General features: G+C 45.9%; 1 protein-coding gene across 1 annotated transcript in view; it reads right to left on the reverse strand.

The window, feature by feature from the left end:
* Map3k1 (mitogen-activated protein kinase kinase kinase 1) overlaps window positions 1-25,972 on the reverse strand; it is an 83,044-nt gene that overhangs the window by 18,843 nt on the left and 38,229 nt on the right. The window contains exons 2-11 of the mRNA XM_045138957.1: window positions 22,839-22,989; window positions 18,755-18,955; window positions 15,269-15,469; window positions 14,344-14,460; window positions 13,848-13,996; window positions 9,319-9,440; window positions 8,304-8,385; window positions 7,713-7,896; window positions 4,438-4,710; window positions 2,204-2,325 (exon numbers count right to left, since the gene is read on the reverse strand). Of these exons, the coding sequence (XP_044994892.1) occupies window positions 2,204-2,325; window positions 4,438-4,710; window positions 7,713-7,896; window positions 8,304-8,385; window positions 9,319-9,440; window positions 13,848-13,996; window positions 14,344-14,460; window positions 15,269-15,469; window positions 18,755-18,955; window positions 22,839-22,989 (1,602 nt within the window). The remainder of the gene's footprint in view (window positions 1-2,203; window positions 2,326-4,437; window positions 4,711-7,712; window positions 7,897-8,303; window positions 8,386-9,318; window positions 9,441-13,847; window positions 13,997-14,343; window positions 14,461-15,268; window positions 15,470-18,754; window positions 18,956-22,838; window positions 22,990-25,972) is intronic.

Consider the following 25,972-nt stretch of genomic DNA (forward strand, 5'->3'; position numbering starts at 1 on the left):
TATCATATGACCCAGCTATAGCACTCCTAGGCATATATCCTAAGGACTTATCTCACTACCTTAGAGTTACTTGCTTAACCATGTTTATTGCCACTCAATTCACAATAGCTGGGAAACGAAACCAGCCTAGATGTCCCTCAACTGATACAATGGAGTTCTACTCAGTGGTAAAGAAAAAATGAAGTTATGAAATTTTCAGGGAAATGGATAGATATGGAAAGGATTATACTAAGTGAGGTGACCCAGGCCCAGAAAGCCAAACATTGCATGTTCTCTCTCATATATGGATCTTAGCTACAAATGTTTGGATTTGTATGTGAGTTGGAATAAAACTTGGTAGTAGAGGCCAGTAAGCTAGAAAGGGGATTTAAAGGGGGGGGGGGGCTTAGGGGAATGGTACTGTAATGTAAGTGGAAGACCAGATTACTGGGGATGGAAAGGCCTAAGTGAGGTCAGGGGAAGAGACTAAATAAAGGGTGGGGGTAGGGTTAATCAAAATCTAAGAGGATACAAACAAGTCATATGGAAACCTCCTGTTTTAGACAATGGCACACCTAGAAGCCATAGATTGGTACTAGAAAAATTTCAGTGCCAGGGATGGGATACCTTTCAGTGAGTTGTTGGTCAGGGAGGTCCCTGATGACCTCAAACCATTACAGGCCATTGCCAAGGCCCTTGGTTTCCCACCAGGAAAGATGGAAAGACCCTGTTGCTGAAGACTCCACATACTTGGGCTGCAAGGCCACTGAGAAATCAAGTTGGAACTGAGCTGAAAACCTCCTCCCTGAAGACCAGCTGACAGAAAGCTGGACAAAGGTATGCTGCATAGAGCCCTATGGGAGAGAGAAATCACCAGTGGTGATCAACAACAGTAGACATTACAAGCCTATGTTTGACCAGCCAGGCCACATGAGCCAACGGGTGCAATAGTGGCACATCTGTTATGGGGAAAACCAACCCGCTCTATAGCTGGACTAGAGGCCTGAGGCCTGCTCCTCAGGAGGGAATACATGCTCAGTACTGAAAACCTATGATGGGGAGGTCATGAGCCCGAGGGGTGTAATGTCTGGCTAAATGCATACATTATGATCACCAAACTGCCCAATAAGCACTTCTCTTAATGTTCATACCCATATATTTATGCTACTGTGGTGATTTGATTCAGGTGTCCCCCATAAACTTAGGTGTTCTGAATGCTAGGTTCCCAGCTGATGGAGATTTGGGAATTAATGCCTCCTGGAGGGATGTATTGTTGGGGGTGGGCTTATGGGTGTTATAGCTAGTGTCCCCAAGCCAGTGTTTGGCACACTCCCCTGTTGCTATTGTCCACCTGATGTTGGCCAGGGGGTGATGTCCATCCTCTGCACATGTCGTTTTCCCCTGCCATCGTGGAGCTTCCCCCTCAAGCCTGTAGGCCAAAATAACCCCCCTTCTTCTTCCCCAACAAGCTGCTCTTTGTTGGGTGATTTCTACAGCAATGCAAACCTGACTGCGACAGCTACCCTCACTTTTGGTTAGAGAAGTTTCTCTTTTCAGATGGTGGTGACCTCTGGGATGGCTCAAGGCACCAGAGTGCTGAGAAGAAGTGACAGAAGAGTGCTCAGCACTGAAACATCTCTATCACACCTTCCAAGGCTCAGGGTCCATTGTGGAAGAGGTGGCAAAAAGAATAAGAGCCAGAGGAAAGGATGTGATGGAGAGTGGAGTTATGAAGGGGAAAATGGAGGAGGGAATTATCATGGTTTATTGTCTATAATTATGGAAGTTATCAAAAAAAATTAAATAAAAAAAGAGAATGCTGTGAAAGGCCTGCAGAGATGGCTTAGCTATTAAGGTGCTTGCCTGCAAAGTCTAAGGACCCAGGTTTGATTCCCAGGGACCCATGTAAGCCAGATGTACAAGGTGGCACATGCATCTGGAGTTCACTGAGGCCTTGCATGTCCATTCTGTCTATCTCTGTCAAATAAATAAAAGCAATTTTTTTCTTAAAACTATACTATTTAAGAGAACCTATCACAGTACACGTACGTGTTCAGGGGAGCTCCTTTTCCTAGTCCTAGGAGCTTCAAATGCTGTGTGTGAACTTCTATTCTCTCATTAGAAAACGATATTCAAAAACTTAGTCAATAAATACGTATCAAGCACCCACTAGGTGTGAGGTGAAGTGTTAGGTACCTTTAAGCAATCTACGAATGGGCCTCACCTATTGGCATCTGCACATTTGATGAGGATGGTGTCCACAACTGGCCGCAGCAGTCGCTGGAGTTTGATCCTTTCTGCCAAACTGTGGCAAGGAGTGTATACCAGCATGGCTCGCAATGTTTTCTAGGGGGAAAGCCAACGGTTAGCTCAGCTGCCTTTACAAAGCATCAGAAACAACGGCATAATCTGAGACAATTGGAACAGCCAAATAAATAATGATAGGAACAGATCAGGACCAAAAATTAGCACCATGCTCATCCAAGCAATGCTTAAGAAACAGTAAGGCAAGGCGGGCAAGCCAAATGTCACAGCGGGTTAGGCAGCGCTCCTAACCGCGCGAGTCTGGATGGCGGTCTGCTACCTGCCCCACGCGCCCGAGGCCTAGCGAACCCCAGGTGACTAGCAACTTTCACGTATCCCAGCTGTGTTAATTTCCAGGGCCGCTCAGCTCCGACGCCAGCCTCTACTCAAAACCATGATGTTTCTCGGGAGGCAGATTCACCAGCCCCACCTTGATAGGGGAGGGATTAGAAATGAGACAACGAGAGGAGCTTAGAGAGTGACTCTTTAAAACAGGACTGGGTCAGAATTATCTTAAGGCAAAGGTTCTGAACTGGGGGGGCGATTTTGAGGCCTAGGGGGTCACAAGGCTCATTTGGCAGTGCCTGCATCCTTTGTCATGATGGGGGGGGTCATATGAAAAGACATGGGTCTGCTGCTGGTGTCTGGGGCAGAAACCGTTCACATACCCTGCAGTCTACCAGGCAGCCCAGGGTGCTAAAGTCAAGTTACAGAGGCTTAACGCGCTGTGCGCTCATTATGGAAAAGATCAAGATCTTTTTCCAACACTCATTATTCCAGCCCACTCAGGAAAGTTGGCTTCCAGCAGGTTCAACTGGAAAAACGACTCGGTGTCTCTGTCCTGGAACCCTCTTCCATTAAAAGGCTGCTAAATTTCCTCACACTGCTTTTAATAACAAGTCAAGCAAAAAATTTTATTAAAAATAGAGTTTTGGGGCTAAGGACACATCTCAGTGGACAGAGCTTGCCATGCAAGCAGGAGTGGGGCTAGTTTGGAACCCAGCAAACACGTAAGTGCCCTGGATGCCAGGCGTGGTGGCGCTCCTGTAGTACCAGCACGTGGGAGGTGGAGGCAGGATCCCCGGGGCAAACTGGCTGGCTAGATTGGCTGAGTTGGGTTCAAGTGCGAGACTGCCCTTAGCAAGCGGACTGTGACTGAGGCATGCCAATGTCACTTCTGGCCTCCGCACGAATGTGTACGCACACTACCCAATTCTCCTTAGCGTCGTCTACTGATACCAGGTTGGTAAAAGGTAACTTTTCTATTCCATGAGGTATTTTATTTTGTATAGGAGTGTGTGTGTTTTCTTTGTGTAGCTACAAGTGTGTGCGTGCATAATGAAGCCAGTGGTTGACACTGGTGTCTCCCTCAATGGCTCTCCACCTTTTTAATTTTTATTTATTAGGGGGGAGAGAGAGCACACCAGGGCCTCCAGTCACCGCAAACAAACTTGAGATGCATGCACCACCATGTGCATCTGGCTTATGTGGGATCTGGAGAATCGAACCTGGGTCCTTCGGTTTCACAGACAAGCACCTAAACTGCTCAGCCACCTCTCCAGCCCTCCACCTTTTGGAGACAGGGGCTCTCACTATCTGGAGCTCCATGACTTCACTAGATAAGCTGGCCAGCCAGCCCCAGGGATCCTGGTGTTTCTGCCTGCCCAGCAGTATAGGCACGCGTCACCACGCTCTACTTTTATGGGGGATGGAGGGATTCTCATGCTTGTGTGGCCATCTGAGACATCTCCCCGGCCCACTATAAAGTTTTTTTGTTGTTTGTTTATTTTTGAAGACAGAGTTGCACATGGTCCATGCTGGCCTTAAACGCCCTAAGCAGCCAAGATTAACCTTGAACTGACCCTTTTACCTCCACCTCCCAAGTGCTGGGCTCAGTGGGGCGCACCACCACACCTGCCCATGAGGTAGTTCTTTTTGTCACGGGAGATGCATCCACTCAAGAAAAATGTATGAATAGGAAGACATTACTACTTGAGGGGAGGCAAGTCGACAGTGCATAAGAGACTTGAACAGTGAATTTAAATAAGGTGGGAAATTATAATTTCCCGGGACCATGGGTTAAAAATAAAATTTTGTATTCCCCCCCCCCCCCCCCCGCAAGCATGATCCCTCCCGAGCACGGAGGATACTTACTAAAGCAGCAACGTACACTTTGTAGACAGGGTCGGCGCAGACGACGGCCAGGACGCTGCAGCATGCCTGCACCACGTCTCCCGAGGTGCTCGCCGGGGGCCCGCTGGCGGCTCCCGCGCTTGGGCCGCCGCTGCCGCCTCCAGAGCTGCCGGCGCTCTCCCCGTTGGCCAGCAGCAGGGCCCCACTGACGTCGTGGGAGAGCCGCCTGAGGGCCATCTCTCTCACATTCCAGTTTCTAGAAAATAAGCAGCCAACGAGCTCCATCCCGAACACCTGTGTCAAACAAACAAGGCGTGGAGAGTCGGACGTCAGTGACCCGCCGATGCCGAGTCAGGCACAGGTTCTGGTTACTAAAGAAAAACTGGTCACTTACTCCTTTACTGGACTACTCAATTTGATATAAGCAGAATTCCCGAAAAATCATGAAGTTTTGTTGTTTCTTCCCCATACACAGAAAATTAAAAAAAAATATTTTAGAGTTGGACAGATGGCTTAGTGGTTAAGGCACTTGCTTGCAAAGCCTAAGGACCCAGGTTCAATTCCCCAGTACCCCCATAGGCCAGATGCACAAGGTGGGACATGTATTTGGAGTTCATTTGCAGTGGCTGGCATGCCCATTCTCTCTCTCAAATAAAGTCAATAATTAAAAATATGTTTTAATTTAAAAATATATACACATATATTTTTAATAATAATTATTATTTTTTATTTTTTGAGGTAGGGTCTCACTCTAGCCCAGGCTGACCTGGAATTCACTATGTAGTCTCAGGCTGGCCTTGAACTCAAGGCGATCTTCCTACCTCTGCCTCCCAAGTACTGGGATTAAAGGCGTGCACCACCATGCCCAACAATTTTTAAAAATATTTCATTTACTTATTTGAGAAGGGGAGAGAGAGAGAGAGAGAGAATGGGTATGCCAGGGCCTCTTGCCCCTGCAAAGGAACTCCAGATGCATGTGCCACCTTATACAGCTGGCTTATGTGGGTCCTGCAGAATCAAACCCGGGTCCTTAGGCTTCCCAGGTTAAGTGCCTTAACCACTAAGCCATCTCTCCAGCCCATAAACAGGAATTTTACATTCGAGTTTAATTGGCAATCATGAAAGGCATTATTTGTTAGCTCATGTAAAATTGAGGGTAAGCTCTAAGAATTAGATACAATTAGATTTTTCTGCTTGCACACCCCCATGCTGAAAAAAAGATTCAGAAACAAAACTGTACAGAACTCCATCGCTCTGTTCCTGTGAGGGTGGTTTATGGAGAAGGCGGCTAGAGCAGGTGCCGGAGGGGAGGGGAGGTTTCAAAACAGGATGCTTACTAGAGGTGACAGCGGTAACCAAGAGAACCTACTTCATTTTTAATGCCTTGGGTGGGACCAAATAGGACAGATGGAACTATAAAAACAAGACATGAAAACCCAACTGAAGAAGAAATGCTTATTTAACAAAGGGTCACCACGGGCCTCAGGTTCACGTGCCTCAGTACCCCGCCTGCACACCCCAGAGGCTCTAGGGGGGAAAGGTAAGGCATGGGCATTGCGGACCCAACTGGCAAAAGGGAAGCTTACTGTCTAAGATAACTTACCATGTGAAAATACCTAAAGAAATGGGTCCTAACATATTTAAATGTGTTCTTACATGGAGACCATAAAGGAGAATAAACCAGTAAGGACACACTTCTGGTGCTGCTAAGCGGCTCTCATCCTGTCTTAAGCACGAGCAAGCGGAACAGCCCCCAGGCTTGAGAGGACGCATCTCGCGGCTCAGGACCGGCCGTCAGGGCTGTATGAGGTCTCCTGAGTGAGTTAGGCTCTGGGCTCAATGCCATCCACAAATCACGCAAGGGAATTGAGGCAGATGCTTATTAATTTTAGGGATTTTATTAAATTCATAATGAATGGGTTGTTAACACGCAGAGGAGAGAATTCTAAAACTTGAGGACTATGATGGTCACAGGACAAGAAAGGAACCAAATCCTAATGACAGAGAAGCTTGGTGACTTAATGCATGCATCCACTCACAAATTTAATAGCTTTTAGGAAAGTTTAACAGAATGCCTAAAGCAATGACTTCAGATGAGGAGACAGCTCAGCCGTTAAGGGTGCTAAGTTGCAAAGTGTGCTGGCTGGTGTTCAATCCCCCAGGACCCATGGAAAGCCAGATACCCAACGTGGCACATGTATCTGGAGTTCCCTTGCAGTGGCAAGAGGCCCTGGTGTGCCCATTTCTCTCTCTCTTCCTTTCTCACTCTCAAATTTAGAAAGTAATTATTTTACTACTCTTTTCTGGAAAATCTATGTGATTTAGATCCTATGTTTCAAAAATAATGGGCTAAGCATTTAACAACCAAGAAAATCGTGTATAAATTAAATAGTTAACCCCCAACCGTATTTACTGAGGGCAAAGAAGTATTCAGCCAGGAGAGAAGGGGAAAGAATGGAGCCTGACCTTACAAATAAAAGTCCCAAGACGAGGGCTGGAGAGATGGCTTAGCGGTTAAGGCGCTTGCCTGCAAAGCGAAAGGACCCAGGTTCGATCCCCCAGGCCCCACGTAAGCCAGATGCACAAGGGGGCACAAGCATCTGGAGTTCCTTTGCAGTGGCTGGAGGCCCTGGTGCACCCTTTCTCTCTCTCTGTCAAACAAATAGATAAAAATAAACTATCAAAAAAAAAAAAAAAAGTCTCAAGATGAGGTGAGAGGCACACAGGCATCTTGCTTATCTGCTCAGTAAGCGTCCCTGATCTGCCACCAGGCTACAGAGAGGAGAGGCCGAGTTGAGGTAGGAAGTAAACCCTAGACAAAGTCAGCACTGGAGAGCTGCGGTTCTGTCTGCACAGCCTTGGATGTGTTATTCAGGAAGAGGGATGTCTAGACTTGCAAAAGCACCAGGAGCCTTTGAAGATTAGGTGTATCACAGGCAGGAGAGCGTTCCTGTCAAAAGTAAAGTTAGGGCTGGAGAGATGGCTTAGTGGGTAAAGGCGCTTGCCTGTGGAGCCTAAGGACCCATGTTTGACTCCCCAGATCCCATGTTAGGCCAGACGCACAAGGTGATGCATGTGCAAGGTTGTGCATGCTCACAAGGTGGCGGGCTTGCCTGGAATCTGATTTCAGTGGCTGGAGGCCCTGGCATGCCAATTCTCTCTCTCATTAAAAAACAAAAACAAAACGGTAAAATTAAAATTCTGAACAGACTAGAACTCAAGATGGAGGCGAGCAAAAGCCTTTTCTTGAAGGCGAAGCAAACACACTTTGCACGTGGGCAGCCCGGAGGGCTCACCTGGGTCCATGGCTCAGCTACGTCTTTGTAAGCGGGTGGGATCTGCTGGGTTCCATAGTGAGTGGGGTTAAAGGTGCTGTCTTGAGTCCTTCTTTGTGACCCAGCCAAAGGCTGCTGCTGAGAGCTCGGCTGCTGGGCTGCCCTCAGGGAGGCTGGGGAATCCACGGGGCTCGACAGCTCGTGGCTACGACAGAGAACAAAGCTTGCTGAAAAATCTCAACAGGCTGAAATCATACTTTGTGACTGTCCCCCCACCTCCCTGAGGTAGGGTTCCGCTCTAGCCCAGGCTGTCTTGCAACTCTCTCTGTAGTCCCAGGCTGGCCTCAAACTCACAGTGATCCTCCTACCTCTACCTCCCAAGTGCTGGGACTGAACGTGTGCACAGCCATACCTGGCCTGTTTTCCATGTTTTTTTTTTTTTTTTTTTTTTAGACAGGCTATGTAACTCAGGCCGGCCTTAAACTCATGATCCTCCTGCCTCGGTTTCCCAAGAGCAGGAACTACAGTCATGTATGGCCACATCCAGGTAGAGGACATTTTAATTTTTTAAAAAAATTAAACACATGTCAATCAATAACTCAAAATGATTACCTGTAGAAATCATGGGATCTCCACTTAGATCTACAAAGGGGACATATTAAAGGTTCTCTATTCCTTCTACATTCTTCTGCCCCTAAAAATTAAAGAAAAAAAAAAGCAACCTTACCAAAATTGTAAATGCTTAACATCAAGTATTTGTATGTCACAACAGATAGGACTTAAACGGAAGAAAGAATTTGATGACAACAAGAAGCTCCACGGACGCTGCACCCTGACGCCCATCCCTTCCAGAAATGCTGTCCTCTTAGCGAGGTGACCTGGCCTTTGCTCATTACGGTTCAAAACACTCTGCCCACCTGGCTATGCGGACCAGCCTCGCCGGATGCCCAGGCCTTCCGCCCCCTGCCCTCTGCACACCCCTCCCACGCTGGAAGTCTCTGTAATTGTGCACGGCTTCCCCAACCGGGTGGGTCACATTTTCTACATGCTGCATGTCCTGGCTCAAGCAGACCACCACCTAACCAACCCTAAATTCCACCATGCTGAAAACTTAATATCGAGCTCTCAGGCTACATGTGGCCAAGGGTAGCTACTAATGCAGCCCAACACAAAACTGTGAACTTACTTAGAACACAGAGGTTTAGGGTTGCAGAGATGGCTTAGCAGTCAAAGCGCTTGCCTGAAAAGCCAAAGGATCCCAGTTCGATTCTCTAGGGCCACGGAAGCCAGATGCACAAGGGGACACATGCATCTGGAGTTTGTTTGCAGTGGCCGGAGGCACTGGTGCATCTATTCTCTCTCTCACTCTCTACCTCTTTCTCTTTCAAACAAATAAATAAAATATATTTTAAAAAACAGAGTTGTGTTTTTTTTTTGCCATGTTTTTTGTAATTCAATTGCATAGTTTTCCTACCTCTGCCTTTGTGACTTTTGTAGATGACAGTATCACTGTTGTGTCCCCAAGTCAAAAGGCTGATCACACATGGCCCTGAGACTCCCCCCCCCCCCCGCCGTCTCATCTAGCCAGAGCACCAGGGCTCCGGGGCTGAGGAAAGGAGCCACCTACAGATGGACATGCAGTGGTGGTGCAGCTTGTTGCGGCAGCCGTCCTCACACACCGTCAGGCTCTCCTCGTCCAGCATGCCCAGCAGGCAGATGGGGCACATCTGCTCCTCTTCATCTTTTATGCTGCAAGGCAGGGTGGCAGAAGCTCGTCAGCCAGGGTTATGGCCCTTGCTAACCGGGACATGGACACAGTAACGAGACATTCTTGTTTGGGAGCATCCTCCATGAGCGATTTCAGGGGGACTCAAATGCAAACTCAAGACCCTCCTGTCTCAGCCCCCAGAGGGCTGGGATTACGAGTGCGTGCCCCTCAGCCTGCCTCACGTGTTTGATTTGTCTGAGGTGGGGTCTCACTCTAGCCCAGGCTCACCTAGAATTCACTGGGTAGCCTCAGGATGGTCTCGAAATCACAGCGATCCTCCTATCTCTGCTTTCCGAGTGCTGGGGTTAAAGGCGTGCGCCACCACGCCTGGCTGAATCAGGTTTTATGTATCAACATTTTTTCAACAGCACTGATGTTGACATTACACATTCATACCATGGGCATATATACGTGTGCGTGTGTGCACGTATGTACACACACGCACACAATTGTCCCAGGCTGGCCTGTAAGCTGTAATGCATGCTAAGCTGCACTCAAATCCGTCACACTTCTGCCTCAGTCTCCTGAGTGTGGGAATTACACGCATGTGCCACCGCGCCTGGCTATAATACTTTAATCATTCACTTGCTGTTGGCTATTTAAATTCTTTGCAATTTTTCACCATAATGGGAAACAACCATGTTATGTCATATATTTAAAATTGTGCATTTTGCAGATGAAAATTTTTCTTTAAAAAAGAAAAAAAGAAAGTATTATTTCCCAGCATTTGGGAGGCAGAGGTGGGAGAAGTGCTGTGAGTTCAAGGCCAGCCTGGGCTAGAGGGAGACCATGCTTCAAAATATGACCAAACCAAAGAAGGTATATTTAGTAAGTCAGTGAGTACACATGTTCTAAAAAGCCACACTCGTTTTTCTCACAGTGCATGCCCCATACACAGATGCAGGGAGCTCAGCCCTGCTAGCACATAGCTGCCTCATCACACAGGAAGACCTGGTGGAGGGATGGTTCAGTGGCTAAGGTGCTTGCCCGCAAAGCCTAAGGACCCAGGTTCGATTCCCCAGGACCCACGTAAAGCCAGATGCACAAGGTGGCGCATGCATTCACAGTGGCTGGAGGCCCTGGTGCACCCATTCTCTGCCTCTGCCACTTTCTCTCTCAAATGAATAAATATTAAAAACAACCTGGTGTATAGTTTCCCTAATTCTTTTTATTTCTGATATTAATCTTTTTTTTGTTTTGTTTTTTTGAGGTGGGGTCTCGCTCTAGCCCAGGCTGACCTGCAATTCACTATGTAGTCTGAGGGTGACCTTGAACTCACAGCGATCCTCCTACCTCTGCCTCCCGAGTGCTGGGATTAAAGGTGCATGCCACCACGCCTGGCTGACATTAATCTTGTAGGTGAGTACAGAGTAATGGGTTTCACCCTGTCACTTGCACACCTACGTGTCACTAAACTTTGTTTGCACTCATCTCTTCCCCTACCATCCTCCCTTTCTCGTCCTCATCCCCGGTTGGTATATTTTTTATTTATCTGCAAGCAGAGAAAGATAGAAGAGAGACAGAGAGAACAGGTGTGCCAGGTCCTCCAGCTGCTGCAAACAAACTCCAGACGCACGTGCCACTTTGTGGATCTGGCTTTACATGGGTACTGGGGGCTCGAACTCGGGTTGTTAGGCTCTGCAGGCAAGTCCTCTCTCCAACCATGACGTATATAGTTGAGCATGCCTGTCAGTGTCTTTTCATTCTTCATTTGTGACTTAATTTGTGTTTTCTTCATGCCCTCTGTTTACATGCTGAGGTCTTACATTCATTTTTGCACTTTTGTTTCTCTGGAAAGGTTTTGTTAATTACTTTCTGTATTTTTAACCTGTCCAATTTTATTTTTTATTCTTTTGAAATATCATTTGAAATTGTTGCAAAATCAAATGTCTAGGTGAATTCCTACTGAGTTTTCTTTCTGATTTCAGTTTAAAAATTTTTTTTTTTTTTTTTTGGTTTTTCGAGGTAGGGTCTCACTCCGGCTCAGGCTGGCCTGGAATTCACTATGTAGTCTCAGGATGGCCTTGAACTCTCGGCGATCCTCCTACCTCTGCCTCCCAAGTGCTGGGATTAAAGGCGTGCGCCACCACGCCCGGCTTTTAAAAATTTTTAAATGTTTGTATTTACTTATTTAAGAGAGAAAATGAATTATTTATTTATTTATTTTTTTGGGTTTTGGAGGTAGGGTCTCACTGTAGCTCAGGCTGACCTGGAATTCACTATGTAGTCGCAGGGTGGCCTCAAACTCATGGTGATCTTCCTACCTCTGCCTCCCGAGTGCTGGGATTAAAGGCGTGTGCCACCATGCCCAGCGAATTATTTATTTGTTTGAGGGAGAAAGAATGGCTGCTCCGGGGCCTCCAGCCACTGCAAACAAACTCCAGACGCATGCACACCATGTACATCTGACTTAATGGGTTCTGGGGAATTGAACCTGGGACCTTACGCTTCAATGGTAAGCACCTTAACTGCTAAGCTATCTCTCCTGCCCTGATTTCAGTTTTTAGATATAAAAATGTGTATGTGCTCAAAACACAGACTTTCATAACATAACATCAATGTATGATGATTGTAATGTTTGTGGTCCCCCCTCACAGGATATACCAATCCGAATAAATCAACAGAATCCCCTATTATAGCCAGCCGATAATGGGAAAAGGGGCTTTTCTCATCTCAGAGAGGAATTTTCTATTTAAGCTTTAGCTAACTGATCTTAAATATTTGTTGTTATTCCCAACTAAAAAGCTAGAGAAGCGCTTCTCTAAAGACGGCACTGGGTTTGGGTAAGGACGTGGGGGAGGGGAACGAGCCTCGCGCCAGAGTTCAGACGCCCAGCGGTGGTCATGCTTTGACACTGGAATTGTACCACATCTTCCGGTTTCACTCATTATTGGGCTAAGTTAAAAAATCTTTAATTGTGGGCTGGACAGAGAGCTTAGTGGTTAAGCACTTGCCTGTGAAGCCTAAGGACCCCAGTTCGAGGCTCAATTCCCCAGGATCCACGTCAGCCAGATGCACAAGGGGGCGCACGTGTCTGGGGTTTGTTTGCAGTGGCCGGAGGCCCTGGCGCACCCATTCTCTCTCTCTCTCTGCCTCTTTCTCTCTCTGTCTGTCACTCTCAAATAAATAATTTTTTAAAAAATCTTTAGTTGTCACAAACCTGGCTTTTCAAGTCAATCCACTTAACCACAATTAAAAGAAATTCAACCTCCTCTGCTGTCTGTCGATGAGAAACAGCTCTCCTCTGCTTCCCGGGGCCTCGTCATCCGTCACCACTGCTTGACCCTTCATGAATTAATTCTACAGTGGGTACAATTCCTAAAGACTTAGGGGATGGAGATGGGAACCCCTACACCAGTGCTTTTCATACGGGGCCCTCGGGAACACATAAGAGATGCCCTTACTCCTTTCTGCAGTCATTAAAACATCTCCTTTTTATACAAAACTGGTAGTAAAGAATAGAAAATTCACATTATTATTATTTTTATAAAACTTTTTTTGGGGGGAAAAAAAAATCACACTTGTCATTTTTAGTTTACATTCCAGATCCCTCAATACTTGGGAGTTCATCACGTCATCACAAGAAACACTGCGGACTTTAAATAGTAACTGATCAGCAGCTACCAGACGTCATCATATCTGATCAGTTTTCTGACCAAGTCCGTGACTATCTTCTCTCAGCAAAGGCACCTGCCAAGAGGACTCTCTGGAGGCATATACGAATCAAGTAGTGATGTTGCCCAATATAAAAGCCTGGAGATTCAAGCGATTTTAGAAAACCACTTCGCTTTGTATAGAACTCATTTCAAAAAGAATTACGGACATTTCTTTCCATTTCTCGCTGCCTCAACTTCAGTATCTTTTTTTTTTCCTTTTCTTTTTTCTTTTTTTGTTTTTTTGAGGTAGGGTCTCACTGTAGCCCAGCCTGACCTGGAATTCACTATGGTGTCTCAGGGTGGCCTCGAACTCACGGCGATCCTCCTACCTCTGCCTCCCAAGTGCTGGGATTAAAGGCGTGCACCACCACGCCCGGCTAACTTCGTTATCTTTAAATAGCAGAAAAAACCCACGTAACAAGGCTGATGTAAGACTATGCGATACATCAAGTCCTTGACAAAAGGAAATGGACGATGGACAGAAGTCAGTTTACATCTCCCACCTAGTATTTCATATGAAATGGACACTCACGTGTCATCTGTCGATGCTATATTTTGTAGAACAAAATGTTCTCACACTCTTTGATTTTCTTTACTTAAGTTGAACATGAAAACAAAGATTCAATAAAAATTTAGTCATTTAAGAGTAATTTCACAAGTATATACAAAAATTTCCCTCTAAAATGAAAAGGTAGCACTAGATTAATGCTTCATTCCCCTGAGAGCACTAACCTGTTTTCTGAACTAGATGTGGACGTACTGGATGATGACAATGTATGAGAATTTGACATGCGTGAGACAAACTTCTGGATGGTGTTACGAGATGGGGCTTTGATTCTCGAGCTACGTCTACTGTGATATTTCTGGAACAAACTCTCAACCTAACAATGGAAAGAGACAATGTCAATGATGTTTGTACCATAGTTATACATATGAAGACTTGAGTTACTACTCTTATTTGCATATGTTTTTCATAAAGCTAATATAAGAGCTTCAAAATTGAGAACGCGTAGTTTACTCAGGACCATGTTTTTCTAGCCAGTCAATGTTTACTGTTTTCTCAGTTTAGAAGCTACAAGCCATAAGAGCAAAAGAAAATTCGCATGTACTTTCACACCTTCAAAATGATCATTATCTATTTAAATTTAATACCCATGGAAGATTTTTGAAGACATACTATAAGAAGTTGTTATCCATTTTACCTTAAAGCCTAAGTTTAAAAAAGTACCTCAAAATTCTTTAAGGTTTTCCTCCATAACATCGGGTCGGAAGGTTCCAGCTGAAACACCCGGAGCATCACGAACAACAGATGGATGCAGAACGTCCCTCGGCCACAGCTACAGTTCTGAAGAGTTAGAGAAAACCTGTGCGTTAACAAATCTGTGGTTCTGGTCAAACTCGTAAGTCTATCTCGGCTTTCTATTTGAAGTTGATCTCATTTTCTATTCATTCATCTTTTTCATTATCCTCATAAGAAAAAAAAAAAAAACACCCTGCAGATAATTCCATGAATCTATTTTCAGTGAATTCATTAAGTAGACTAGAGTTATTTTAAAGTTGTAGTAAAAACCTCATGAATACAATTAAGAACAGTATTTATTAGCCTTTACAATACTTTAGTTTACTAACAGGAATCAACTGGTCTCAATTTAAGGATCCCACAGGGACAGGAGCGGAGGGCAAGGGCGCAGGCTGCAGTCCCATCGCGTGGCAAGCAAAGGCTGGGGGATCACTGTGAGTCCCAGTCAGCCTGGGTCACACCGTAAGAGCCTGTCTCAAAAACACCACAGGAAATAAAAAACTTAAAAAGGGGGGTGGATAGCGGATAGGGCACTTGGCTGTGAAGCCTAAGGACTCAGGTTCGAGTCCCCAGAACCCACGTAAGCCAGATGCACATGATGGTTGGTGTATGCACCTGGAGTTTATGTGCAGTGGCCAGAGGCTCTGGTGCACCCATTCTCTCTCTCTCATAAATAAATAAATTTAAGTTAAAAAAAAAAACACACAGGGAAAATACAAAACCCTTAGGGTTTGGGATGTAGGTCAACGAGAGAACTTAGCAAGTATGTGGGAAGCCTGCGTCCCATCTCTAACCCCACAAAGGAAACAAAGCAATCTAATCATATGTAAGTTTGAATTGTGGCGAATATTACCTGTGGGCCAATAAACACCCGATATTTATTGTCGGGGCTGTCTCCTCCGATCAGGAAGGAGTTGGGCCCGATCTGCTGCAGTAAGTAGAGCCTGGCCCGCATCACCTTGTTCACGCGGCGGCTCGTCTCCTCGGGGCTGTACGGGGAGAAGCCATCTGGCGAAGGGGCTCTTCGGGGTGGGGTGATCCTGCCGCTCTGAAACTAGACAACATCGCCTTTTATTAGGTAAGTTTCTCACTTCTTGATAAGAAACTGATTTAACAACCCCCCACCCCACACAAAAGGTCATACCAGAAAGGTTTGTGGCAGATTAAATCCTGAAAAAGTGTCTGGCGTACTCTTCTCAGAACGCCTGTAATCTCCCTCAGCCCTACAGCTGATGGTAAGTCGTTGGCCAAGACGGACAACCGAAACAGCCACTTTAACATGAGTTCTTTGGAAAGTATTATGCAAACCAATTTAAATCACTGATTTCCCCAAACCTTGGTCTTTCCATCAATATCCAGAGGGAACCAAGGTTATGATAGATGTCTGACTGAATCGGTTAACAATCATAAATGTTGGCAAGAACAAGGTGCTGTAAGCTTTGTCCTTGCTCTGGCAAACAGTATGCCACGTCCTCATCGTGTTAGGCCTATCACCCGGCAATTCTACTCCTAGGTATGAACCTAGGAGAAATTAAAGACATCTACACCCAAACTTCTATGCAGATGTCCACAGCAATATGACTCTCAATAGCCCACTGGCAGAAACAGCCCCTTGAAAAATGGATAAACAGAAGGTGGTATACATCCATATAAAAGAATAAAGAATAGTATTTTGTGATTGAAAATGGAACACCATGCATGTATGCTATGACAATGTGACGCCAAGCAACACATGCCAAAGGGCTACCTATTACATGGTTCCAAGCACATACACTATCCAGAAGAGACAAATACAGACAGGCTAGACTAGTGATTGCCTACGGCTGGAGACAAGACTGTTGTTAACAGAAGAACTTCAGTTAAAATAAACTTAGCAGTGTTGATCTGAAAAAAAAAAAAGAAAAAGAAAAAGAAAAAGAAAAAGAAAAAGAAAAAGAAAACCATCATGAGTTGGGCAGAGGAGTTCTGGAGAGTTTTGAGGTAGTACTGCCCAGTCAGCTTCCACAGGCTAAATACAAAGTGAGTGAAGAATTTGCTGGGCCAGTTATCTACAGCGAGGCTTTCACCATACTCGGGCATGCGCGATGTCAGTCCCTAGTTATAGACCCAGCAGACTGTGATGAGTCTCGTTTCCGAGGACTGGAAGAACTTCAGGCTGGTAGCCTCCTGTGTATAGTGCGGCTGTGCTGGGGGATATGGGAAGACGAGACTTGGTCATATCCACGGTCCTCTTTTGCTTTGATGCTCCGTGACCCGCACCTTCCAGTCTTTACAGCCTGTGTAATCCCTACCACGTGGCTACTGGGTTTGGACATGTACTAGGGTTGGGAAATAGGTATGAACAAGATGGAAGTGAAGGCCTGAAGAGAGCCTGCATGCCTGGACTTGCCCGCTGGAAACGTTCGGGCTGCAACCAGCCACCATGTTGTGAGGAAGAGACGCTGGCAGCTCCCAGCTACACTGCAGCGGGGTGCTCTGCCCCCAGCAGAGGGGCGGCCTGGGCTCCACCGGCTCCAGCAGGCAGCACCAGGCCCAGACACACGCTCCCGCCGCGCCCAGCCCCGCCTTCAAACCCACGAGCCAGTCAGCCAGTAAGAGCAGGACGCTTCTGACGGGTGCAGGAGCTTTAACGAGCGTGGACTGAACAAAGTCCCCGTCCCTGCCCTTGAGAACCGGGGCTGCCTCAGCCGCAAGTCTCTCCCATGAAGCTTCTCCCATCTTCTTACCAATCTCTTCACTGTTTGGCTTAACACTGCAAACCACCAGGCTCTCGAAGCATTTTCTGCATCAGTCTACTGTGATCTGATGTTTTGATTAAAGTACACACATGAACAAAATCTGGCCGCACACAAGCATGTAGCCAGCAAAGGAAGGAGGAGTTTGATGGTCCCTTCAAAAATTATACCTATCTTCTTTGATTGCACACCCAAGGCTCAAAAGTTCTTTTTTTTTTTTTTTTTTAAACTTTTTGTTTTGTTTGGTTTTTTTCGAGGTAAGGTCTCATTCTAGCCCAGACTGACCTGGAATTCATTCTGTATTCTCAGGGTGTCCTCGAACTCACAGCGATCTTCCTACCTCTGCTTCTCTAGTGCTGGCATTAAAGGCATGTGCCACCACACCTGGCATTCTTAAAATTTTTTTTAAAAGTGATGTATTTATTTACTTGAGAGGGAGAAAGAAGCAGGGGGGGAAGAGAGAGAGAGAGAGAGAAAAGGCACACCAGGGCCTCCAGCCACTAAAAATGAATTCCAGGTGCATGCGCCCCCTTGTGCATCTGGGTTATGTGGGTCCTAGAGAGTTGAACTGGGATCCTGTGGCTTTGCAGGCAAATGCCTTAACCAGTAAGCCACCTCTCTAGCCCGAAAAGTAGTTTCTTAAAAGTAGCTGTGTGTGACTATGAAACTGTACCAACCACGTCTTTCTCCTGGTACCTTAAAATACAGATGGTGTATTTTATACTTTGAATGGATCTCATGAACAATTTAGTTTCATCATATCCTAGTTATTTGGAAAACACTGGCTTTTTATATCACACAGATCTTCCAGATATCCAGATACTTAATTATATGTTAAAAACATATTTCATATGACTAATTTCATTAGAAAACTGTCTAACACAGTGGAAATGATTTTTATAACATTCTAAGTTTTTGTCCTAGAACCTCAAATTTTATCAATGGCAAAGACACACTTTATTTTTCCTTTAAGAGACTATCTGCTTCGTCTCAGGGAGTATGTCGTCTACCGACCACCACTTTTGGCTGCTGTGAAATAATCACGTGGCGCTGCAACAGCATGACGTCAGCTCAGCTTCCGACTCTCACTACGGCCAGAAACTTTCCTCTGAAACTCCTACGGTTCTCTGGGACGCTGCAAGCTTTCCCAATTCCACAGAATTGAAAAGGGCACATGATCAATGAGGGGTGAAACTTAAGAAAATTAATTTTGATTTCTCTGAGGAGACATTCTTATGTGAAAGTGGTTCTCACTTTCATGGCCAATACACAGCAGTGAAGAGAAAAAACTCTGCATGGCGGAGCAATGGGGAAATATCGTGACGGCGAATGTGGATTAATAAAATGAGAAAAACTTCTCCATTTCTGCTGTCTCGGTCTTAATGGGGTGAAGGGCCACCATCTTTACCCCCAGTGCAGTGCGAAGGGCGAAGGGTGGACCAGCCTCGGTACACAAGCAGCCCTGAGCCAACGGACGGGCAGCAGGTGTGCCAAGAACCCCTCTCCCCACCTCGTCTTTACATCACACTCACAGACAGCTGGGCAACACGAACAGGTGGTGAACTGACAAATGTGAAAAAGGAACTACCCAAACCCCAACTTACAGGCACTGGGGAAACTCGTTTTCGCCTGACTCCTGGAGACTCCGACTTCACCGTGCGACTCGATGGAGAGCTGCCAGGAGACGGGCTGCGTCGGCCTTTGGGGGCTGGTGAGACGGAGCTCGCCCGGCTCTCCCCTTGAGACTCGGCTGCCAAGTTACTCATTTCAGGTCCATCTCCTTTAATAGGGATTGGTTTTACCACCTGAGTCAAAAGTAGTCCAATATTTTGATTACTTAAAACCTAAAATATCATACACTCAATATCATACACTAGAAAATGAACTTCTATTGTTCTAAATATTATGTAAGTATGTTAGATAATAGATCAAATTTTATTTAATAATGTTAAGAACTATTTTTATCTATGCAAATGTCAATGATTTTTGGGTTTATACTAGTTAAAATGTAGTTACACATTTACGAAACAGTATTTACAGCCTGTTAATATATCCCCTAACTCATTTAACATTCAAAACTCAACACCATAAATCAGTAAACAAAAGTAGGAAAATAAGTGCTTATAATTGCCAGAGTTGATTTATTCAATGAAATTGAAAAATTTTCCATTAAATTTATTTTGAAGAAAAATGCAGGCCATGAAAATAATACTGAACATTACTTTAAGTACTCAAATAGTTTGATGAATATAAAACTACTTTGCTTTAAAAAAATACCAGTTTACAATAGTTTAGAAGTAGAAGGTATAAATTCAGACACCTGTCTCTTAAAAGTGAAATGCACCTTCCATGATCGTTACTGCCATTAAAAAAATTATATATTTATTTAAGAGAGAGAGAGAGGGAGAGAGAGAGAGAGAAAGGGGGGGGAGAGAAAGAGATAAAGAATGGGCATGCCAAGGCCTCCAGCCATTGCAAACAAATTCCAGACACATGTGCCACCTTGTGCCTCTGACTTACGTGGACCCTGGGGATTTGAAATGGGAACCTTTGGCTTTGCAGGCAAGAGTCTTAACTGCTAAGCCATCTCTCCAGCCCTACTGCCTTTAAAATTTTTTTTAAAAAATTTTTTGTTTTTTTGAGGTAGGGTCTCACTCTAGACCAGGCTGACCTGAAATTCACTATGTAGTCTCTAACCCAAGGTGATCCTCCTATCTCTGCCTCCCAAGTGCTGGGATTAAAGGCATGCGCCACCACACCCAGCCCATTTTAAAGAAATTATTTATTTATTTGCCAGTAGAGAGAGAGAGACATAAAGAATGGGCACACTAGTGGGCCTCCACCCACTGAAATAATGAACTCAGGCAGGTTCATGTGCCACTTTGCACATCTGTATGTAGGTACTGGGGAACTGAACCCTGGTTGTTAGGGTTTGTAGGCAAGTGCCTTAACTGCTGAGCCATCTCTCCAGCTCCCGTTATTGCTATTATTATGTCCAAATACTAGACTTCTCAGGTCAAACCTGGCCATGGCAATAACTCTTTCTTAGTACCCTGAAGTCCAACAGGCCTTTCTGCTCCTAAGGTACAGCTAGCAGCTGTGCCTGGACAGCAGGTTTATGTAAGAAAAATTCACCTTCTAAGGTCTGGCTGAAATCCCACCCTTTATGAAACCTACTTGAACCCTACCAGCTTGCCATTCTTCCTAATTCCTCGTTGCTTTCCTGCCCACCCCGCACATCTGGCCCCGATTCCTAAAGTACTTTTTGTTTTATCTACTGCCTCCCATCCGAGGCTGCCTATTTCTCACCCAGCATTTCAAGAAGGTTTGTGAGCAATCTGACAGAAGTAAACAAACACAATTAGCCCGCCCCAGTAGACAGGAAACTTCTTATGGCTAATTTGAAATGGATGACCATAAAATGCAGGCTGAGTATTAGGCTAAAAGACTCTGTGTTGGACGTGCGATTCAACACATCTCTTCCCTCTTCCCTCCTGTTGGATATACACAGACAAGGAGCTTCAAGTACTTCCGGGAGACTGTATGGTAACAACAACAACAACAACAAAAACTGGGTCTTAGGGAACTGGATGGTGCTGGGGTGTAATGAAGAGTACATGGGAGACTCCTCCAAAGAGCCAAGGCCATCTGCACAGCTCCAGGTCAAGGAACTTGGAGAGTAGCACATTTCTAATGCTCTTAGCCTTGATGCCTCTCTCCTTTGCCATTACTAATGAACACGGTGTCGGGCTACCACCATGTGCCAGTAACGACTACATGTGGATGCCCAGCAGGAAAGGAAAGGGCCCGGGGCACCACAGTAGCTGGAGAAAGTGGCACAGAGCACACAGATGTCTTCTGTGGAATCTACCCAACAGACTGTAGCCCAGGAGCTACTGGGGCATTCCAGAGGAGGCTACAGATCCGGGCCTCCAGCACGCCCGAGCCCATGGCAACGACACTGCCCCTGGGCACACTAGCCACGTGCAGTTACTGAGCATCCGAACGTGGCTAGGGGTCATCGACAAACTCAACCTCTGCTTTCATGTCTGGTTAAGTTAGCCTTAACTAGGCCCAGGGGGTGGACGTAGAGGGGGCTAGAAGGTCATTTGGCAGGGGTGTAATCGGAACACAGCTATGTTACCGTCTCTATTCCAAAACAAAACATGCCAGTACACACTGCTGGCTGGACACCTGCTCCTACTTCTAGTTGTCCTTTGTAAAAATCGGCATGAGGGCTGGAGAGATGGCTTAGCGGTTAAGCGCTTGCCTGTGAAGCCTAAGGACCCCGGTTCGAGGCTCGGTTCCCCAGGTCCCACGTTAGCCAGATGCACAAGGGGGCGCACACATCTGGAGTTCGTTTGCAGAGGCTGGAAGCCCTGGCGCGCCCATTCTCTCTCTCCCTCTATCTGTCTTTCTCTCTGTGTCTGTCACTCTCAAATAAATAAATAAATAAAATTATTATTAAAAAAAATCGGCATGAGGGGCTGGAGAGAGGGCTTAGCATTGAAGCGCTTGCCTGTGAAGCCTAAAGACCCCTGTTCGAGGCTTGATTCCCCAGGACCCACATAAGCCAGATGCGCACAGTGACGCATGCATCGGGAGTTCATCTGCAGTGGCTGGAGGCCCTGGCGTGCCTATTCTCTGTGTGTGTCTCTCTCTGCCTCCTTCTCTGTCTGTCGCTCTCAAATAAATAAATAAAAATCAACAAAAAAATCAACATGAGCACACTGCAAAATCTTATGCTTAACCTTCAAAGAGGATAACCATGACAAAGTAGAAAGTGGACCCTTGTCTTTATTTAGGAATCTCTTTCCTTTTGCTAAATCCCCCGAATTTCAAACTGATCTTCAATTCCCTGAGAGTCTATATAAGTTTTTTCTTCTTTTTCTTGGAAGATTTATGGAATTAGGATTCTTAGATCTTATAAGAGGTAACGCATTTACAATAAATAGGAAAAAGTTGCTGGTTTTTTTTTTTTTTTTTTTTTTTTGGTTTTACAAGGTAGGGTCTCACTCTAGCTCAGGCTGACCTGGAATTCACACTGTATTCTCAGGATGGCCTTTAACTCACAGAGATCCTCCTACCTGTGCCTCCTGAGTGCTGGGATTAAAGGCGTGTGCCACCACGCCTGGCAAAATGTTCCTTTTTAAAAAAATTTTTGTTTTTGTTTATTTTATTTATTTATTTGAGAGTGACAGAGAGAGAAAGAGAGAGAGAGAGAGAGAGAGAGAGAGAGAGAGAGAGAGAGAGAGAGAATAGGCGAGCCAGGGCTTCTAGCCACTGCAAACATACTCCAGACACGTGCGACCCTTGTTAGCATCTGGCTAACGTGGGCCTGGGGAATCGAGCCTCGAACCGGGGTCCTTAGGCTTCACAGGCAAGCACTTAACCGCTAAACCGTCTCTCCAATCCAAATGTTGCTTTTTTTTTTTAAAGTCAAAAGTCTGGTATAGAACTGTAGTACTAAGATTACAGAGGCAGACAGGAGAGGGCGGTGTTGCTTCACGTTCTCAGAAGCCTCCCACGCCACTGCCACGGCGGTTTGAGCTGCCGATGAACATCATTTTGATCACCACTCACTCGAGTGGCCAGAACATCAAGTGCTTCCAATGCACAAGCACCGTGCCTTGCTCCCCAGCCCCTCCTCCGCTGTCCTTCTCGGAGCAGCGGCCCACAGCCACTCACCACCGGGCCCCTCCGGTTCCTCCTCTCCAGCCACTCGTGCTTCCAGGCGGGCATGCAGGTGGCCTTCAGCCTCTCCCGGATCATCCGCTCCTCCGGGCGGTCGTCCATCTTGTGCAGTCCTTTGAGAGTCTCTTTACTCTCCATCTCACGGCTAAAGCGAAGGAAACATAAGCAGAACGACAGAGTTAAGAGATGAGATGATAAATTTCCAAGAACAAATGGCTGCAGTGAACATGCACCCTAAAAGATGGGTTGATGACCCAGAAAAGATTGGCAGTAGGAAAATGCTACAAATACACATTAGTGTGCCGCTTACCTTGCAATGTGATCGTGGTGGATACTGTCTGGTAACATGAATGTAACAATGCCTTCTAAAAAGATTCTTGAAAGGAAAAGGCTTAGCTAGCCTGTGTTAAGACTCTGTGTTTAGTCCCTGGCAACTAAAAAAAGGTTCTGCTTAGAAGTTGTAGGCTCACTAACATTATTAATGAAGGCTTGTGTTCCCAGGTAGAGTAACCACAATTAATCCTAACCCGTAAGCACTGTATTCACTAAGACTTTACTGCTGCTGATCCCTTCACTCCAACACACACATACATGCATTTAGAATGGTACCCTCCTGTCCCAGCGTACACACACACACACACACACACACACACACACACACACACGGCACACAGTGTAGACTTAAAAGCCTGGTTGGTTCACAGGGAAACAGAATAACTATATTCCTGGAGAAGTACCACTCTGTAGACTATTAGCTAGCTAACTTCACTATTTTTGGAAAGTAACGGTTTTTCTACACTGGTAGGAAAAGGAAGCGATCAGGGAAATACCGGGACATGATGACCTTGAACTAACTCCAAAGTCAGATTCGAACTCCTCCAGGAATTTTCCAACTGTGGAGTCGTATGTTTGGAGAACCAGCAGAACCAAATAAACAAATACCCAAACCAAAAATCAACTAATTCAAACTAAAGCAGCACCAGAGAGGAAGTACTTGGCTGACCTCAAGGACGCTGAGGAGTGAAGCGGGCCGAGGCCGGTCCCGGGTGCTTAGGAACACAAAAGGCACCTGGTATTTGATTTGGGTCCTGCAGATGGGAGTTGACACCAGATACTAAAATATGTGGCCATTCAGAAAAACCATTATAAAGGAAGGAATATAGGATGGACAAGTTTTCTTTTTGTCTTTTTCTTTTTTGGTGTTTTTGAGGTAGGGGCTCACACTAGTCCAGGCTGACCTGGAATTCACTATGTCGTCTCAGGATGGCCTCGAACTCACAGCGATCCTCCTACCTCTGCCTCTCAAGTGCTGAGATCAAAGGTGTGAGCCACCACCCTTGGCTTGCTTTCTTTTGTAAATTTATTTGTCTTTTGGTTTTCCAAGATGGTGTCTCACTCTAGCCCATGCTAGAGTGAATTCACTACATAGTCTCAGGGTGGCCTCGAACTCATGGCGATCTTCCTACTCTGCCACCTGAGTGCTGGGATTAAAGGTGTGCGCCACCACGCCTGTGTTTTTTTCTTTTTTTTAGGCTGGGAGTCCATAATGGCTTGCCCCAAATGCACCTCACTCAGTCAGCGCTTAAAGAAGGAATCTCTGACGGACGACTGCACTTGAGAGCAGACTGCACGGTCCACCTCTCTTGCGGGGGTCTCGCGTTTCCAGGACAGTGGACGGGTGCTTTGAGCAGAGACTCCTGCACTTCCGGCCAGGGGCTCATCCTCGGTGCCCTGGTCCCGCGTGCTCCCTCCCCCCACCCAGCGCCTGCTCTGCATCTCTTCCGGGCACCCTCGTTTGTCTCGTTCCTTTCACTTGTTTGAAAACATTATGATTTTAAATTGAGTTCTGACTCGCAACAACAGGATATGTTTCCTGAGCGGGTGAACTTGTATGCAGAGGAGATTGGCTCTTCAGAATCGATGCTCAGAAATGGTGCCAATGAACACTTTTTGATGAGACTGGTAAGTTATCTTCAAAAAAAACAAAAAAACAGCTTTCCTTGGCACAGCCCCCAGGGGGAGCTGCTAAGCTACCTGATAGCGCCAGCCTGCCCAGTGCGTGGCCTCTCCTTGTGGTCACTCCTGCCCGAGCCTGGCCTCTGGGAGCTTGAGCTGAAATTCAAAAATGCCCGGTGGGGTCTTAGAAGCCTCCCCTCTGCTCCAGTCTCTCAGCCCACCCCACCCCATGCTGCCCCCTCTTCCCAGCTCCAAGAATTCCAGAACCTTCCCTGCTCTGGGCTTTTCTGTACAGGCGTTACTTTCCACCTGGTCATTTCCTCCGAAGGCAACCCTCAAATTTGCAGAGCCCTTCCCGGTCAGCCAGGAGGCCCCAGGTCATTCTTCACAGCCCTGGCACCTTCCCTTCAAAGTGACGAGGGCAACTTGGGAACAGAACACCCTTCCCTCCTTCTTCAACTATCAGCCACCAGGGCAGAGGCCTAGCATTTTGTCCACGCATACCCACTAAACACGCATGGCTTATAAGGGGTGTGGAGACACAGATGAAAGGAACAAATTCAATTCATTACCTTGGTGAGTCCAAAGGATCTTCCTACCTTTACAATTTAACAACCACTCATTATTTTATAGTTCTGGAGTTAACTGTGATTAAATGTGCCATCTAGATGTTATTTATTAGCAAAGGGTTTCCCATTGTTCCTAAATTAAATACCAACCCAAATGTTCTTTCTACTGTCTTCATAATAACTATGTATCACTAACTGTAAAATGTGTATTCTTTCTTTTTTTTGGTTTTCCGAAGAATGGTCTCGCTCTAGCTCAAGCTGACCAAGAATTCACTCTGTAGTCTCAGGGTGGCCTCGAACTCATGGCGATCCTCCTACCTGCCTCCTGAGTGCTGGGATTGTGTGCCACCATGCCCGGCTTAAATGCACATCCTTCGCATTTTATTATCTGACACCTGAATGGCCCTTAAATCACCAAATGTTGTAATTCAACAAGAACACTTTTTTTCTTCATAGTATAAAATAATGGCATAATGCACAACCACTGTGATCTCATAATCATAATATACATATAGTTGATCTTATTTTTTTGGTGCCAAGAAGAAATCATACCTAGTCAGTTTCTTTTGTCTCTGAAATGAAAACCAAACTAGGGTACGACAC

This window comes from Jaculus jaculus, chromosome 20 (assembly GCF_020740685.1).
Source record: "Jaculus jaculus isolate mJacJac1 chromosome 20, mJacJac1.mat.Y.cur, whole genome shotgun sequence".
Lineage (NCBI taxonomy): Eukaryota > Metazoa > Chordata > Mammalia > Rodentia > Dipodidae > Jaculus > Jaculus jaculus.